Source organism: Enhydra lutris, unplaced genomic scaffold (genome assembly GCF_002288905.1).
Source record: "Enhydra lutris kenyoni isolate GAN:26980312 unplaced genomic scaffold, ASM228890v2 scaffoldscaffold20, whole genome shotgun sequence".
In the NCBI taxonomy this organism is placed as follows: Eukaryota; Metazoa; Chordata; class Mammalia; order Carnivora; family Mustelidae; genus Enhydra; species Enhydra lutris.
The window spans coordinates 13,306,323-13,325,757 of NW_019154104.1; the positions used below are offsets into that span (position 1 = coordinate 13,306,323).

The 19,435-nt window shown below is 42.0% G+C and overlaps 1 protein-coding gene across 1 annotated transcript in view; it reads left to right on the forward strand.

Moving 5' to 3' along the window:
• Positions 1-18,565, forward strand: part of LOC111148572 (stonin 2) — a 172,725-nt gene extending 154,160 nt beyond the window's left edge. Inside the window, exons 6-8 of the mRNA XM_022505250.1 lie at positions 8,048-9,886; positions 15,460-15,662; positions 17,687-18,565. Coding sequence (XP_022360958.1) covers positions 8,048-9,886; positions 15,460-15,662; positions 17,687-17,770 — 2,126 coding nt within the window. The 3' untranslated portion in view covers positions 17,771-18,565. The remainder of the gene's footprint in view (positions 1-8,047; positions 9,887-15,459; positions 15,663-17,686) is intronic.
• Positions 18,566-19,435: the final 870 nt, after the last annotated feature.

Below are 19,435 nucleotides of genomic sequence, written 5' to 3' on the forward strand. Positions count from 1 at the left end.
TTGAAATGTCACCTTGGGCAGTCCACATAAACTTCCTGAGCTTCAGTCTTAGCAAAAAATGAAGGGGCCAAGTTTCATTATTTCTAAAATCTCTTCAAACCCAAAAATTCTGTGTTCCTCTTTTCACTCTACACATCAACCCACAAATACATAAGGGCCTGCTGGGCATCTGAGGCTGGTTACAGTTTCAAGTCGATGCTCTTGCTGTCTCATCTTGAGAAAACAGCAGTCAGCTCAGATTATGTGTTCTTGCCACTGAAAATAAATTCCAGTGAATAGGTCTCAGTAAGTTTTTTGCATTTGTCATTGAATGCGCACATTAGGTAACAAATGGGGAAAGAAGATGACAGAGTATCTGCTGTGTTCAAGATATCATGGAAACTTCATCTTCTTCAGATTGGTGACGTTGACTACCATTGTAATCATTTAATTTAATCTTCGGGGAACTTAAAATAGATTGTGGTCTAACATTGAAAGAATCTACCATTTCTTTTTTTCTTTTCTTTTCACTTTTTAAATTTAAGTTCAATTAATGAACGTATATGTTATGCCCCCCCCCAAAATGGGTCCGTGATTAAAGGAACGAGACTGATATAAAGCTGAAGGTCAAGCAAAGCTTTATTTCGCGCCAAGCATCAAGAATCAAACTGACCGGTCAGGGCCGCGCCTCTTACAGAGAGGATGACCCTTCTCTGTGTCACAGACTAGCTGTTAAGGGCAAAGGCCATGGGGTTGGGCCTAGCCACGCACAGGGGGCCAATGAAACACACAGAGAAAGCTGCACAGTGATGCTAGGTGACCAACTGAATTACAATTTACCTTATAGTAGACGTCTCCCTCTCTGATTTCATCATGTTTTATTTTTTTTCTCTTCCCCTATGATCCTCTGTTTTGTTTCTTAAATTCCACATATGAATGAGATCGTATGTGGAATTATTTTTTCCGTTATCATATAATGGTCTTTCTCTGATTGACTTTTTTTACTTAATTAGCATAATATCCTTTAGTTCCATCCACATCATTGCAAATGGCAAGATTTCTTTTTTTTTTTTTTTGATGGCTGAGTTGTTTTCCATTGTGTGTGCGCGTGCGCGCGCGTGTGTGTGTGTGTTCACATCTTCTTTGTCCATCTGTCAATGGATATCTGGATTTTTTCCATAGTTTGGGTCTTGTGGAGATTGCAGCTACAAATATTGGGGTGTAGGTGCCCCTTTGGATCACTACATTTATATCTTTCTGGTAAATCCTTAGTAGTGCAATTGCTGGGTCATAGGGTAGTTCTATTTTCAACTTTTTGAGGAACCTCCATACTGTTTTTCAGAGTAGCTGCACTGGCTTGCATTCCCTCCAACAGTGTAGGAGGGTTTCCCTTTCTCCTCATCTTTGCCAACATCTGTCATTTCCTGACTTGTTAATTTTAGCCATTCTGACTGGTGTGAGGTGGTATCTTATTGTGGTTTTGATCAGTCTTTCCCTGATGCCAAGTAATGTTGAGCATTTTTTCATGTTGTCTGTTGGCCATTTGGATGTCTTTGGAGAAATGTCTGTTCGTGTCTCCTGCCCACTTTTTGGTTGGATTATTTGTTCTTTGGGTGTTAGATTTGGATACTAGCCCTTTATTTGACACATCATTTGCAAATATCTTCTCCCATTCTGTCAGTTGTCTTTTGGTTTTAATGTGGGACACAGAGGCAGAAGAATAATTATTAAATTTCCTTACCTACTGACAAGCCCTTAAAACAGGCAGAGTGACCTCCACCTTAAGGCTTTGCTAAGGGCAAAGGACAATCCTAGCTTGACCAACCCCCTACCCCCAACTAGGATCCTGTAAGTCTACTTTAACAATTCCTTTAGGAAACTTTATCTCTAAACCTCCAAGATAGTGTCAACAATCATTCCCAAGCATATGGCCCACTGAAAGACATCTAAAGGGTCTCACAAGAAGGTTTTATTACTGGTAATGAATAACCTTTTCCCCAGAAATAGCTAGCCTCTCAAGGTCCTAGAAACCTTGCTTCCAAAACTCCTTAGAGACTTAAATCATCCCTAATCTCCTCCCCATCTTACAAGTATATAATAGACCACTCCTCACATGCCCGGGGCAGCAGCTCTTCCTGCCCATGGGTCCTGTCCCCGTGCTTTAATAAACCACCATTCTGCACCAAAGATGTCTCAAGAATTCTTTCTTGGTCATCGGCTCCAGACCTCTCCCCACTGAACATCACCTATGCTCTAGAACTTCATCAGTTTTGTCGACTGGGTTTTTTTGTTTTTTTGTTTTTGTTTTTTTTTTTTTGCTGTGCAAAAGTTTTTTATCCTAATGAAGTCCCAATAGTTCATTTTTGCCTTTGTTTCCCTTGCCTTTGGAGACGTGTCTAGCAAGAAGTTGCTGCAGCTAAGGTTGAAGAGGTTGCTGCCTGTATTCTTCTCTAGGATTTTGATGGATTCCTGTCTCACATTTAGGTCTTTCATGCATTTTGAGTCTATTTTTGTATGTGTGTCAGGAAATGGTCCAGTTTCATTCTTCTGGATGTGGCTGTCCAATTTTCCCAACACCATTTGTTGAAGAAACTGTCTTTTTTACATTGGCTATTCTTTCCTTCTTTGTCAAAGATTAGTTGATCATGGAGTTGAGGGTCCATTTCTGGGCTGTTCCACTGATCTGTGTGTCTGTTTTTGTGCCAGTACCATACTGTCTTGATGATTACAGCTTTGTAATAGAGCTTGAAGTTTGGAATTGCGATGTCATCAGCTTTGGTTTTCTTTTTCAACATTCCTTTGGCTATTCAGGGTCTTTCTTGTTCCATACAAATTTTAGAATTGTTTGTTCCAGCTCTGTGAAAAGAGTTGATGGTATTTTGATAGGGATTGCATTGAATGTGTAGATTGTTCTAGGTAGCACAGACATTTTCACAATATTTGTTCTTCCAATCCATGAACATATAGAACGTTTTTCCATTTCTTTGTGTCTTCCTCAATTTTTTTCATGAGTGTTCTATAGTTTTCTGAGTACAGATCCTTTGCCTCTTTGGTTACATTTATTTCTAGGTGTCTTATGGTTTTGGTTACAATTGTAAATGAGATCGACTCCCTAATTTCTCTTTCTTCTGTCTTGTTGGTGTATAGAAATGCAACTGATTTTGTTGCATTGATTTTATATCCTGCCACTTTGATGAATTCCTGTGTGAGTTCTACCACCATTTCTTTTTTTTTGTTTGCATCAGTAAAGACATTAGGAAGCTCTTAGGTATTAGCAGTTCTCCCTGTGGTGTCAAATGAGAGCCTGATTTTTATACATGGCTTCTGTTTGGCAGTAGCCCAACTCATACTAAAAGTAATTTGGAGGTAGCAAGTGGAAGAGATAGTAATTAAAATTATGCTGGATTTTTGGTTTTGGTTTTATTTTATTAAGTCAATAAAATGGAATTCTGTATGGTAGTTAATTTTATTCTGAAGATAATTAGTTTTTGCCTATTTCTTACCGGAGAAATTTGCCAGCTCCCCCCCCATTCCCTTCATTGTTTCCAGTATCAGCCACATCAGTCGTTAAGTGTCATGGGAAAGATCTAACTACTGCTTTTTCAACATGGATTACAGCTAAACTATTTTCTTTCTCTGAGGTTAATTAGTAGGAGTGCTAAAGATGTGTTTTGACCTTTTATCATTTCTTTGTTTTATAAGCAAACAGTATTTTTTAATACAGATTTATTATTTTTAAATCACCTCTTACCCCACAGGACACATCTGTTTTCACATCAAAATATTATGAAATATTATATTCCAAAGCTTTTTAATACATGTAAACTTTATATAATAAAAATGTATCATTCTAGTAGTAGTAGTAATAACAACTGTCATCTACTGAACATTTATTACTTGTGAGGCACAATTTTAACATCTGCATTTTCCCAACAACCCTGTCAGGTAGGATTTAATATTTTCTTAACGTCGTAAGTGGGAAAGCTGAGTTGCTGAGAAATTGAACAACTTGCCCAGAGTCACCTAGCTAATAAGGGGCAGGTACAGATTTGAAACCAAGGCAGTCTGATTCTAGTTTGTAGGCTCTTGTTACTATTCCCTTAGCAATATATATCATGAACAGCTTCCATGTGAATAAATATGCATCACTAGCGTTATCTTGATAGCTGCAGGGGATTCCATTTTAGGGGCAAGATAGTCAATATAACCAATCTCCCACCTAGGTTGTTTCTGATTTTTCTGTGATACAAACATTGCTGTGATAAACATACCACTCTCTACTCTTCTCATGCCGGTCTTGTTCTTTCCTTAGATTACATTCCTGTGAATAGAATTTTTGGATCACATTGTTTGAGACTTTTATACAAATTTTCAAATTGTCCTTCAGGAAGATTTTTTGAGCACTTCCATCAGAGTGTAAACTTCCTGATGTCACAAGTAATGATTCATAGTAAATTTTTGTCTCTTTGACACAGAGATAATTGTATTTATTGTTTTATAAGGTTAAACTTGTTTTCCTAGTTATTGACATTTATATTTCTTAATTGGCGAATTATCTGTTCTTATCCTGTTTTATTTTATTTAATTTTTTTGGTGAGGGTGTATCTTTTTGTAAGTTTTTTTGTTTTTTCATTTTTTTTTTTAATTTGAGAGAAAGCAAAACACAAATAGGGAGAGGGTGGGAGAGGGCAGAGGGAGAAGCAGATTCCCTGCTGAGCAGAAAGCTTGCCTTGGGGCTCCATCCCAGGATTCTGGGATCATGACCTGAGCCGAAGGCAGACGCTTAACCAGCTGAGCTACCCAGGCACCCCGGGTGTATCATTTTTATTAAGAATACACTGTCGTATACATAAAGGATACCAAGTTTTTGTCATATATGATCAGATATTTTCCTCCAGAAATTTCACATACAGATAAGTTGATTTTTTACATGTGAAAGTCTTGAATAATATAATAAAGAGGTTTTAATAAAAAGAGGCTCAGAAAATATATGACCTAATCTTTGCAAAAACAATTCAAGATGCCTTTCAGTCATTGATAAATGATAGAAAATTAAGAGCTTACAAATAGGGAAGTCAATAAGGGATTATTTTTAAAAGCTGTGTTTGTTATTCCTTGAGTTCACTCCAAGAAATGCTTTATTTTCACGTGAACTAGAGACCACTTTTGCTTTTCATCTGCAAAAGTATCTTTATTAAGACATTTTTCTTTATAAATGAATTCATAGAAAAAAAATCTCATTTCCAGAAATTTGACCTACACCCCACAACTGCCCCCAATGATGGATTTTTTTTTTTTTTTTTAAGATTTCATCTATTTGACAGAGAGAGAGAGATCACAAGTAGGCAGAGAGGCAGGCAGAGAGAGAGTCGGAAGCAGGCTCCCCGCCCAGCAGAGAGCCCGATGTGGGGCTCGATCCCAGGACCCTGAGATCATGACCTGAGCCGAAGGCAGAGGATTAACCCACTGAGCCACCCAGGTGCCCCCCAATGATGGATTTTTAAAACGGATTATAATCATGGGACATGATTCTCTACCAACGGAGAGAATATTTTGTAACACTCTTTTGATACTTTTTAATGGCTGTCAAAGAGAAGATGGAGTCTCTAGAAATTAATTTAATTAAAAAATTTCCCTCCAGATTTAAAGAAATTTCATTTAAATTGTATGCTAAGTCTAATGCTTCAGAACTGTCTAGGACTTTGTATGATTTTAAATAACTTCATTTACAAAGGAATTTATTCTAAAAAAAAAAAATTATGTTCAGTGAAGACAAAGGCTTCCCCCACCCCTGCCCCGTCCATTTCTTTTTTGGCTTCATAGAGGAAAATGAGAAATGCTATTTTGGGGACAAGATTCCCAACAGAAGAGAATCCTTTGGCAGCAAGAATAAACAGCTTTGGCAGAAAAGCACCCTCCAAAGGAAAAGGACTTTGGCTTGTTCAGACTAGGGAGTGGTGATGAGCCCCAAGACAAAAAGGATATCCCTGGTACAGGGGCTGGGTCAGTACCAGGCTGTTTGGGTGGAGACTCTACTGTTACAAAAGCTCCTTAGAGTGGCTTCATAAAACATTGATGTTTTGAGATGTACGGCTTCTCCAGTCGTCTAGGGAGGATCAGTTACATTCCAAGGAAGTGATTCTATTTTACTCAGGCCCACATTGGTCCCTTTGGCCTTTGATACAATACTGATAGTAGTAGTAGTAATGATAATAAATAAAATACAAATCCTACAAACCTGGGTTATTGACCCTTTTCCCTTCATTTTCCAGAAAATAAATCCCACATCTCCAAAAGTGGATTAATGATTAATTTGAAGGAAAGTCTCATCTTTAATTTTAAAATGCTTTGAAATCCTTTTATGGTTGCTGTACATACAGAAAACACTTTTTTACCCATTATATTTCTGGGGTGAGTATGGATGTGTGTATGCATACTCACATATTTAGCTTACATTTTCAAGGTGATGTTTTCAGTAGAGGAAATTGCTCGTTGTTTGAATAAATACACTTGAGAAGATGAATAACAAGCCAGCCATTCCATCCACATGTAATTCCACTTGCAATTGTGTGTGGCTTTGCTGATCTGGTTTGGTTGGATATGATATTCATGAAGGTCTAGTGAGGCAGTTAGAAAACTCAGCTACTTGACTCAAACACTGAGCATCTGTTTCCTTTGATGCCAGGTTGCTGGTGGTAGAAATAGTGGGTGGAATGGTTTCAGAGATCTCCATACGCTTTCTTCCAGGGACAGAGAAAATAGAACTGCCCCAATGCAAAGTCTCTTTTCTCACTTATTCAATCAACAAATTTTTACTGAGTATCTACTATATGCGACACAGATTTGTTTTCTGTGCTATTCCTTTGTCACAATCCACTCCTTGCCAAAGTCTTCAATTTCCCCTCCCTTTGCACAATCCCAGCAGACACACAGGGTCGTTTTGCTACCTAAAAGGTTTGGATCTTTCCCACATGGAAAATCAAGTCCTGTATCCCTTCCCTTGAAGTCCCTGCTAAGGTGGTGTTTTATTTATAATATCCCCTTTTCTTCTGCAAAAAATAAATAAACCCCAAGATGGAAAAGTATTTTAGAGAAAAAAGAAGAGACTATGGGTGTTTTCTCATATTACTGCATACCTATAAATGTTTTAATGGCTGGGTATTATTCTATTGTATACCTTAACTTAGTTGGTTAACATTTAGTCAAAACAAGGTTCACAATTTGGATTTATTTCCTTAGGGCAAAATACAAAGTTATTGTTTACACACATTTGTAAAACCCTTAATACAAATTGCTAAACCACTTATAGAGAGTTTATAGGAACTTACAGTCCCATTAAAGTTCTGTTTACTGTTCATATAATGGTATCCTTAACCTCACTGAAGACTAAAAATTTTTAAAATCTTCACTGATTGTTTTTAATTTACATTTTTTATTACTAGTGAGATTGGACATTTTTCACATGTTTATTAGACAGTTTTTGTTTCCCTCCCCTGAGCTGTCTGTATATGTCTTTTGTCTATATTTCTATTAAAGTTTTTATAGCCTTCTTATTCACTTGTATGGACTTACTTCATCTGAAGGGTGTTAATATTTTGTCTTTAGTATTTCTTGATCACATTTGGGCAAAAATCCCTCTAATCACATTATTAGAACAGGTAATGTGTTTTGTTCAATGAGATGAGATCAGCTTTATATCATTTTATGTAGGAGGTGGAATTCAATGTCTAAAAATCAATACACACTTTAGAGCATAGTAAGGACAGCATCTTTTCTAGAAACTTCTATCAAAGGGAGAATGTATAAGAGTTAAATTATGAGGGGCCTTAGTCTTATCGATAGGCCCATTTGTATTCTTAACTGCATTTGACGTGTGGCCCCTGTGCTATGCTTATTACAAAATTATGAAATCTGTGCCCAGACTAGCATCTTGACACAGGTAATGAGCTACTTTGGAATTTACTGGATTCCAGATAAAGTTCTAGTCATTCTTCATTCCCATACCTGTTTCCCATACATCTAAGAGGCCCTGAATAGCAGTCCTCATATGTTCTCCTTTTTCTTTTAGACAGTTCTTCCTCAGTCCAGGAAGATGAAGAGGTAGAGATGGAGGCCATCAGCTGGCAGGCCAGTAGTCTAGCCATGAATGGACATCCTGCCTCTCCAGTAACCTCTGCTCGTTTCCCCAGCTGGGTCACTTTTGATGACAATGAGGTCAGCTGCCCTTTGCCACCAGTCACCTCTCCCCTGAAGCCAAACCCACCACCTATTGCATCTGTGACCCCAGATGCACCTCATCACTCAGCTGGGTCATTTAAGAAGAGGGAACGTCCCAAGAGCACTTTGATGAACTTTTCCAAAGTTCAGAAACTGGACATTTCATCCTTAAACCATCCGCCTCCCGTAACGGAGGCTCCACCTTGGAGGGCAACCAATCCTTTCCTGAATGAGACTCTGCAGGATGTCCAACCCTCCCCTATCAACCCTTTCACTGCTTTCTTTGAGGAGCAGGAGAGGCGCTCCCAAAACAATTCCGTTTCCAGTGCCACAGGCAAGAGCCAAAGGGATTCTCTCATTGCCGTCTACCAGGATGCCATCTGTTTTGATGACTCAAGCAAAACCCAGTCCCACTCTGATGCTGTTGAAAAACTCAAGCAACTCCAGATTGATGATCCTGATCGTTCAGGCAGTGCGACGCTACCAGATGATGACCCCATAGCCTGGGTTGAACTAGATGACCACCCACCTGGTTCAGCACTGTCCCAGCCCAGAGATGGGTGGCCAATGATGCTAAGGATCCCTGAGAAGAAAAACATCATGTCGTCTAGGCACTGGGGACCCATCTACATCAAACTAACAGACAGTGGTTACCTGCAGCTGTATTATGAGCAGGGTCTAGAAAAACCATTCCGTGAGTTCAAGCTGGAGATCTGCCATGAAATTTCGGAACCCCGTCTCCAAAACTATGACGAGAATGGCAGGATCCACAGCTTACGAATAGACCGTGTCATCTACAAGGAGAAGAAGAAATACCAGCCCAAACCTGCTGTGGCCCACACAGCAGAGAGGGAACAAGTGATTAAGCTGGGCACCACCAATTACGACGACTTCCTGAGTTTCATCCGTGCCGTTCAGGACCGGCTCATGAATCTGCCGGTGTTGTCAATGGACTTGAGCACAGTTGGCTTGAACTACCTGGAAGAGGAGATTACTGTGGATGTCAAGGATGAATTCTCTGGCATTGTGAGCAAAGGAGACAACCAGATTCTCGAGCACCATGTCTTGACGCGGATCCACATTCTGAGTTTCCTCTCTGGGCTGGCAGAGTGCCGCCTGGGTCTCAACGATGTCCTTATCAAAGGGAACGAGATAGTTTCCCGGCAAGACATCATGCCCACCACCACCACCAAGTGGATCAAGCTCCATCAGTGCCGTTTTCATGGGTGTGTGGATGAGGACGTATTCAGCAGCTCACGGGTTATTCTGTTCAACCCTTTGGATGCCTGCCGCTTTGAGCTCATGCGGTTCAGGACAGTATTTGCAGAGAAGACCTTGCCTTTCACACTCAGGACGGCAGCAAGCATCAATGGGGCGGAGGTGGAGGTGCAGAGCTGGCTCAGGATGTCAGCCGGCTTCTCCTCTAACCGAGACCCTCTCACTCAGGTTCCCTGTGAGAATGTGATGGTTCGATACCCTGTGCCCAGTGAGTGGGTGAAAAACTTCCGCAGGGAAAGTGTCCTGGGGGAAAAGTCTTTAAAAGCCAAAGTGAACCGGGGGGCAAGTTTTGGCTCAGCCAGTATGTCTGGCTCTGAGCCTGTCATGAGAGTAACTCTGGGAACTGCCAAGTATGAACATGCCTTCAACTCCATTGTGTGGAGGATAAACCGACTGCCTGACAAAAACTCAGGTAGGTAGAGGTTTCTCTTCTGTGAAAACTGCCACATGGGTCACACGAGAGCTGGGGTCAGAGTTCCGCATTCTGTTCCCCTATGAAGGCCTGGCTTTTGTTGTGTGACAGAAATATGGTAATGGAGAAGTGAGACCAGAGAAGCAAAAACACTTGAGAAAAAAGTAAGTAACAAACATGAATGGCCCAGTTTACTCCATTTTGTCCTTTATTATCTACTTCTAGAAAACTCTGCGTTCTTCTTCTCATCTGAGCTGCTAAGCAGATTGTGGGGCAACTTAGGAATTTGTATGCTTTTTCTGACTCATTTACGTATTCTCTGTGGTTCCGGAAGCTGTCTATCTCCAGATCCTAGAAAGCCTCTGGTTTTGAAGAGGTAGCTTTCCCGCTGTGCCTTGAGTGTAGGTAGAGGGGTGTAGTTTCTGGCCAGTCATAAACGCAGTACGGGTGAGGAGTCAGACTCATGATGCCAGTCCCCCTGTGCGAGACCCGTGTCAGTCATTACATCTCCAACTCAGAGTTGGGATTTTGAGGATGGGGAAAAGGAGAAGTGGCCTCTGATCAGACTGAAGGTCCAGCCAGGACCAGAAGGTCCAAAAGGGCTGAAATTCTATCAGATACAAAGTAAAGGAAGGCGTGTTTGATTTAAACAAAGAAAGCAAGCTTACCGGCCCTCGCTGCCTTGCTCACAGCTCTCAGGGAGGCTTTTGTGCTTGAGCGAGCGCGGAAGGTGATGACTTTCCTTAGGGGTCCAGGGAATTTAGCGAAATGACAAAACTAGAGAGTAATCCAACAGGCTCGAAGAGTCTTATTTCTTAGAGGAAGTCTGCATGACCCCAATGAGGGGCAGTAAGCCCGCGATCCTATGATCCTTTCAACCACTTCTTGTTTATGGTAAACTTCGCCCATTTGTTAACAGAGGTAGATACGCTAGCCAGGCAAAAAGGACAAGGTTGGGAAGAACTCTACCCTTCTGCAGATAGCCTTCTCCCATTCGCACCCTTCAACCCCGATAGTACGTTTAGAGTCTCCATTTCCTGCTGTGATGTGGCGTGGCTGTGTCATCCCACCCAGAACGGGACGTGACGTGCCTGTAAGAAGACGATCGCGTCACCTCCCCGAGCCGTCCAGGCCCTGCACACACACCGGGGCATTCTGTGTCAGACACTGTAGCCCAGTGCGAAGTGAAGAGACAATTGGACCTCTGTGCTGGAGGCCGGACTTGCCAAACACCCCCTCCCCCACCCTGGTTTCCAAACTGACAGGGTTTTTTTTTTTTAAAAAACAAAGTCTCCCTCTCTGGGCCTGCTTATGCATTTCTCCGGACACCAGCACTGTGTTCTCCTGGTGATAGCACTGTGATTTCCACCTCAGCCACGGGACCTGTCTGAATTGACGGGTCTGAAAGAAAAAGCCCTGAACTCTCCTTCGGCACAGAAGCCCTGGAGAAGAGAAGTGAGGTGGAAGGCGGGGGAGTGACTGTTGAACCTGCTGGGGACTTGACCTCCAAAAGACAAGGCCCCAGGTTTATGTTTATCAGAATGTTTGGCCCTTCAAGTTTGTTAAGCGTGGATTCAGATAATTTCGTTAGGAAAATTACTGAGTCTTCAAGCTGGAAGGGACCTTGGCGATAACTCAGTCAAACCTTTTCACTCTGTAGATGAGAAAATTAGGGACCAGGAGCAACACGACTTATCTGACGTCACGAAGCCACATCCAGGGGTCTTTTCTTAATACCCCAGCTGCCTCTTGGTCGAGGACACAGTAGACACAAATGTGAAAGTATTTCTTCTAAGAGAAGAGAGGTTCGTGGTTTTCTCAGTGTGTGCACATCTATCTCGTTTGTTTCAAAGTTCTTGCTCTCAAATATTTAACAGTTATGGTATGAGAGGGTTTTGGTGATAAGCAGCAAAGACAACCAAGAAAAAAAGATTGTTGGAGGGTAGCTTGGAGAACTGAAGGAAAGCTTGGAACAGTTGAGCCCACAGGCTTAGAAAGGACGGCTCTGGAAAGCAGAACTGGGAGGCGTCTCCTCAGGCTGCAGCCGTTGGAATCAATCATCACAGCCACTTTCTGTCCCTGCGTCACTTGGCTCAGCAGTCAAGGGGAGGATAGACATTTACACTGGCATGACATGCAGTGCTGGGGAAGATTATTTCCCAAAGCAAAGGGGAGGGGAAGGACTATGACCAGAAGGCGGGGGGGGGGGGGTGGTTGCAGGACAAGGGACAAGGGAAAATATAGGTCTTCAGCAAACACCTGACTTAATGCTTCCCAGCAGGTTAGTGTTCAGTAGGCTCAAGGCCAAGGAAATGCAGATGATGTATTGCAAATGTATTTCCTGATTACTGGAACCTTTATTTGTGAAAGATTTTTGAAATACAGGACAGTCTAAGGATATTTGGGGATGTTTCTCCCTTAAGCTATTCCCCCATCACTGCTTTTGCTATTATATCATGGTTACATGTTATTTTATTTTATTAAAGAGTTTATTTATTTTTCAGAGAGAGGGTGAAAAAGAGAGCGTAAGCAGGGAGAGTGGCAGGCAGAAGAAGAAGCAGACTCCCTGCTGAACAGGGAACCTGATGCGGGGGCCACGATCCCAGGACCCTGGGACACCTGACCTGAGCCGAAGGCAAGGCGCCTAACTGAGCCACCCTGGCATCCTGGTTGTACATTTTTAGTAACAACCCTCATCCACACACCCAAAAAGGGCTTCTTCTTCTACTCCTGGCCAATGGTATATTTCTGGATAGGTTCCAGAAATTGGTAAGACCCTTTTCTGGAAACCTGAGAGGTACAGGATCTGAATTTCAGTGGGACAGCGGGTTCTTAGCGTTGCCGGCACTCCGGGTGAACAGCTCCTGCTCCCCCATCCGGTGTGCCCTCTGTTAGTTGTCATCCCTTTTCTGAGCTCATCTTGGTCTTCATTCAGCCTTGGATGGTACATTTTACAGGTGATTTTTTCATAATTCTCACACCTCCTTTAGCAGAGAAGGAGACCAGAACCTCTACATGCCTGCAGCCGGCAGGGCTCTCAGACCATAGGCAGCCCGGGACCACGGGTCAGCACCCCTGACTTGCTGTAGCCACAGCGGGCTTCTCCCAGTCCTGCTACCAAACGGTTAACAAGCTGCCGTTGGAGTCCAACATGGTTTAAACGGGCAGGTCCAGCCCAGCCTTGTGCATGTTCGGCCGCCCCTGCCTTCCCACCGGGCTCTTAAGGACCCCTTTTGCCCTGATCCCAAGAGCTTTTCTAAGTCTTAGAAGGCGGCAGAACAAGGCCTACTGCTTGCCCAAGTTATCCGCCTGGAAACAAAACATGCTGTCTTGCATAGGTAGCTTTCTTTGCTGGAACTCCAGTTCTCTAATATTAGATCGAGAGAAAACAATTTCAATAGAATTTGCCTTTTATGGAAAATAGAAATCTGAATTTTAATGTTAAATTTTCTCAACTTCATCAAGGAAGATGACAAAATGCGTGGGCTCGCATAGTTCATTACCATAAATTAGACGACACTAGCTCTCAGAATTGCGTTTTCCTACCTGTTCACCAGCCCTACACATCTGTTGGTTGATGCTGGGAATCATGAAAGAATGCCACATTCATAGAGTTTGCTGTGAATGTACTTTGGAGGGTTAAGCGGAGAGGTCAGCTTTGTGCAAAGTAATGATTCCTCATTATTCCAACACTGTGCACATAAGGACAATTAGATAAAACTGTTCAAGTCGCCTTTGATTAAAAGTAAGAAACTCCTCAATGTAATTTGTAGTGATCTAAATCCATAGCAATACACAGAGAGTAGTTTAGGACATAATTCAACGTCAGATCTGAGTTTTATTCCTAGTGCTGCATTTTAGTAGCTTTGTGACCTCAGGCGATTTACTTAAACCTCTCAAAGAAATCTTAACTTCCTCATTTACAGAAGAGGGTTATTAATACCTAACTCATTAAGAAAGAAATTAGATAATGCCTTTAAGTGTTTAGGACAATCTCTGGCCTGTAATAAATGTAGCAGATAGCTATGTAATTACAACTGTAATTAAAAAAAAAAAACAGGGATTCATTTTTAGGTAATGTAATTTTTACTATTATGTGTATCCAATTTAAAATTTCTTTCCTAGAAACCAGTGCAAATTTCTCAGTTTTCCAGAGTTTTACTCTTTAGAATTAACCACTGAACTATGTTATTTGTCAAGTAGAGCAAAACATGTACTTCACTCCATAATGTTTTCCTTAGAGAGTGGGTGTATATGTCCTCACTCACTGAGATTAGAAAGTCCTGCCCAGATCAATAAAGAAAATTGCAATTGTTTATTTGGGGAAACTCCTTTAACTAAGGGCAGTTGGTATTACATAATGAAGCCAAAGCCATGTCACGTTGTTTATCCATGGCAAGTTGCTGTACAGAAGTTCCTACAGCTCACTTCACTCATGTCACCCTGCAAACCTGGTTTTGGGGTTGGGGGCTCTGTGGGGGGCTGTGACTCAGACGGAGTGGTTAAAACACCTCCAGGTTAGAGTGCTTGGGTTCAGTCCTCAGTCCGCCACTTTCCAGCTTTGACCTTGGCTCGTTCACTTTCCCTCCCAAAGCTTTTGTGGCCTCATCTGTAGAACGGAAAGACTGTGATCTCAAGGGATTGTTGCAAAGATGCAGGGAGAGGGTGTGCGGGCAGCATTTGAGATACTAGAGTGCTCAGCAAACCATCCTTTCAGAGGTTATAGCCACAGAACTGATCTGTATTTTCACGCACATATCTGAAAACAGCCCTCAAATGGAAAACCTTAAGTTTTCCATCCAAGTACAGTAGAACTAGCCATAGATGTATAGAATTAGAGAACAGCCAGGAACTCTGCCTGGCATTGTCTAGCCCACCCTTTACCACCCATGTCCCATTTCCCCATTTTCCAAGTCAGGATTCGAGGCGAGGGAGAACAAAGGACTTGGGTGCAGGATCTCTACCACTTCGGAGGAGAGCTGGGAGTCACACGCAGTGTCCTGTTAGTCTGCGTCCTACCCAGTGCATCATGTCCATCCTTCATGTGTCTGTACTGTTTCTAAGGGCCTTGTCATTTACAGATGCCATTACCCACACAAACGTGCCAAAGCATTTTTTGTAAAAAGACGAGATGCTGTTGAGAAAATTCGTCTTTCAAAGGGAATTGATTCTTTGGTTCCATGTGGCTGTCATTGATGTTTTATTCGTTGCTAAGTGCTGCTCCCTTTTATTCCTTTCTGCCAATCTACGGATCTACGCCTTTATTTCTGGTATTCATGCTGTGTTCCCATATCACCCTGACCTCAGCGGGCAGAGTGACCCGTTTTTCAGGCTGTGGGTTTTATTGCTAGGATAAAGGCCACTGTAATCAGATAGTTCTAGCAAAGGGTCTGAGGCACAGGCACTGTGATTTCCGCGGAAGGAAATGCTCAGCCCTGGACCCCCGGAAAGACTGCCCCATGCGGAGCCGGGAGGCGGTCTTCAAGGCTTTTTTGTTGTTGAGGTGCTTCTGTGGGCCTCTCCTTCCATGGCTCTCCAAAGAACTTAATGTCTGGATTTTTTCCCTTTCATAGCTTCTGGTCACCCTCACTGTTTCTTCTGCCACCTTGAACTTGGCTCTGACCGGGAAGTGCCTTCCAGATTTGCCAGTCACGTGAATGTGGAGTTCAGCATGCCCACAACTTCTGCCTCCAAAGCCGCTGTAAGATCCATCTCCGTGGAAGACAAGACTGACGTCAGGAAGTGGGTCAATTATTCCGCACACTACAGCTACAAGGTAGCCTCGGGAGGCATCTGGCTAATGTGTCCAAGACCATTTGTTTATCCCTCCACCATCCCCCCCTCCCCACCCTCCATGCCCCATCTTGTTCCTTTTAGCGGTGCCTGCCCTGGATGCAATGTGTTCTCTTACTGCCTTAGAGACAGGTGTGCCACACGCGGCTGTGGGTGAGTCTGCTGTGATTTGAATGACTAATCTCTAGTGAGCAAGAGAAAGGTTGGGAAAAAATAAGAGGTGGACGAAAGAGGAGAGTATAATGTCTTTCAGTCATCATGAACAACATCAAAAGAGTCATGGGGGCGCGCCTGGGTGGCTCAGTTGGTTAAGCGGCTGCCTTCGGCTCAGGTCATGATTCTGGGGTCCTGGGATCGAGCCCCACATTGGGCTCCCTGCTTAGCAGAGAGTCTGCTTCTCTCTCTCCCGCTGCCTGCTGCTCTGCTTACTTGTGCTATCTGTCAAATAAATAAATAAAATCTTAAAAAAAAAAAAGTCATGGGGTAAAGGGATTATTATTAATCTATAACATTCTGTATTATTAATTGTACACTATATATAATATGAATATTATGAATGAGTAGATATATGAATATTATGAATGAGTATGTCATAATATCATATTCTCATTCATAATACATGTTGCAGAAGTTGTGAACTTGGAAGGTGGAGGAGAATTCAGGAAAGTGCTAACCCAAAGTATGTGTTTCGGCTTCAGAGTTGATGATGTAGATCCGTGTAAAATCGGGACACATATGACCTGGTCACAGGGCTATAGCAGGACAATATTCAGAAGCCAAGCAAGCTTTTGTAACAGGATCCGGGCTGTGGGAGGAGGAAACAAAATTGGAGAGTTCAGACATGGTCATTCTGTCTTGAGGTGTTAGAAATTCAATAGCAGATTAAATGTCAAAGACAGAAAGTGGGGGTTACTGAAGAAGTATTTTGCAAAGTGGTTTAATAATTTTTTATTCTTAATATATCCTTAGATTTTTATGGTTTGTTTTTCTGTAAATGTTTCCTTAGTTGTGTCATCTACAATCTTAAACTACCAAAAAGAACAAATACTCCATCTTGTGGCCAAAAAAAAAATAGCATTTCATCAAGCGTGGGCCTAATCCACTGCTTGAATTGTTTCCTTTGTCATAAATATCCAAAGTGGTAAAGAGAGGAGCAGCTTTAACTGTGAAACTCTCTTACTTGATGTATTTCTTTTCTGACTTGTCAAAGGCTTCAGTGTGTGTCTCTTTCAAGGCAAGATGAATTTATTAATCCATTTAGTTACAGCTACCATATTTTCCTGAAAACACAGGTAGAACCGTAAACAAGACAATACTTAACCAGTTTGGAGACTTTGGGTTTTTTTGTTTGGTTTTGTTTTTTTGTTTTTAGATTTTATTTATTTATTTGACAGAGAGCGATCACAAGTAGGCAGAGAGGCAGGCAGAGACAGAGGGGGGAAGCAGGCTCCCTGCTGAGCAGAAAGGCGACGCAGGGCTCGATCCCAGGACCAGTTTGGAGACTTTGTAAAGCCATAAAGTAATAGAGAGTATAAACAGATGGCTGGAGAGGAATCCATTCATTTGATAAACCTTTATGCTTGCCCAGCGCATGCCTGCATTATGGGGATACAGTAGTCAACGAGGGCCTGCTCCTGTCCCATGGAGCCTGTGGAATGCTGGAGCCAGGTTCATGTACCAGGGACAGTGGAGATATGGATAGGAGGAGCACCTGATGACTTGAGGACAGCTTCACAGAAGAGGTGACCTTTGAGCAGCGTGCAAGGCAAAGAATAAAAATTTTCCAGGTGGACTGTGAAGAAGAGGGAATTCCAGACCCAGCAAAAAGCATGTGCCAAGAGAGAACCGTGCCATCCTCCAGGCCAGAGTAGCTCCAGTGTGGCCAAAGCTCAAAATAGTGACAAAATTACAGGGAATCTCCTGGTGAGGTATTCTCTTTGGGATTACTTCTTATTGGGATGGTTTTTCTCCTTTCTGATATTTCTTTCCAACTTCTACTCTCGACAGGTGGAAATTGAGCAGAAAAAGAGTTTGAAGCCAGATTTTGAAGGAGATGAAATGGAAAATCCCAAGGAGTGTGGGGTCCAGTGATGAAGCCCTTTTGCAGGGGGGCCTGACCCAAGCATCATGACAGGATGTCTTCCTGAGCAGCTGGAGTTCAAGGCAGTACCTGCCATGGCTACTCCTTACTGGAACAGTATGTTGGACTTTTCCTGTTTGTGGTTACCTGTAATCTCACAGGAAACCTTGAGGTGACTGCTTTGGAGAGACTCTGATATGCCTGAAGCAGGTGGTTTCCCTGACTTCTGGAGCTTGTTGTCTAATTAAGCCTCCTTCTCTTTGCTCTGTTGATCTCGTAGCTCTTGAGTGTGGCTTGTTGTGACTACTGGAGTTAGGAAGAGAACCTTCCACATCAGTGTTGGCAGGATTTCCTTCTGGTGTTCATCTGTCACTTCCATGATTTTCTAGAAAACACAGTCTTGAGAATCCCCCTCTGTCATGCCCTCTAGAAAAGGTTCAGAAGAGGTACAAAACATATTTCCTTTTTGGGTCTACTAGGCCTTTGGTACATGTCTCTATTCTTGCAATGTTAATGCTATGCAACAGAAGTTTTCGAGACATTTCCCTCCTGGTTTGGGATCGTTTTGATGAAAACACTTTTTCCATCTCTCTAGTCCCAGGGTTCACCACCCTGAGTCACAGTAGACAATGGAAAAAGGCACAACAGGATACTTTTTTATTCTGTGATTAGCCCCATATTCGGCAAAGGGTGGCTATGAAAGGGAAAGCAAAATTGAGCTTAGTTTTCTTCATTCTGGGGGAAAAGAGACATTAATTATAAGGTTATATTCAATTCAGGAGACATTTTCAATCTCAATGAATTCCCAAATTCACACTGAAAAACATAGGCCATTTCCGATTCCTGAAACAAATGGATATATGTATATATATATATATATTATACCTCAGGCATTTGTCAGGAGCACTTGGGAGCGCTTTTTATACCTCAAGCCTATAGACAGTTGCATGTCTCTTTGACTCAGACTTTACATGGAATATAAGTGGAAAAGATCATTTTAAGAGCTGTTTTAAAACTGAACTTATATGATCTTTTCCCTAAAATTCAGAGTTCGATAATCAGAGTATTGTAACAGATCTACAAGGCAGAAGTCTCTAGGGTAGAAATGGGGGAAAGCCATATTTTTCTAATGTTGACAATATTAGTCCCAGTCCCAAGAGTGTAGGACACTCAATTTTCTTTCTCTTCATATGGTCCCATTTACATTCTGTACCTCCACTTCTTACTTGTATCTTGATGTTTTCTTACCACACACGGACCTATATCGGCCATCCCAAATGGGACACCTGCCCAACAATTTATAGGTAGGCTCTAAATGCCTGTTTCTCCCATGAAGAATACAGTGAGGGGACAGAAGCATGCTTGTCAGATTTGTCAGATAACACAGAGAAATAAATGATATATCCTGTTTCAACTGGCAGATTTAGGATTAATTTATTCAATGAATATTCATTGAATTATAACTATGTACTGACACTAGAATATAGACATCATCACCATTATTTTAAAATACCTGAACATAAGACTGAAACTAAAAGGATGAAATTCAGTAGACATTAGTAAGAAACTATATTCTAGTTGCTTAAATGCAACCCTCTAAATACAGAGAGGTGGTGGGAAGGGTCCTGAAAAGTCCTGGTTTCATAGCAGTTCACGTCAAAATAGGAGTTCATTGT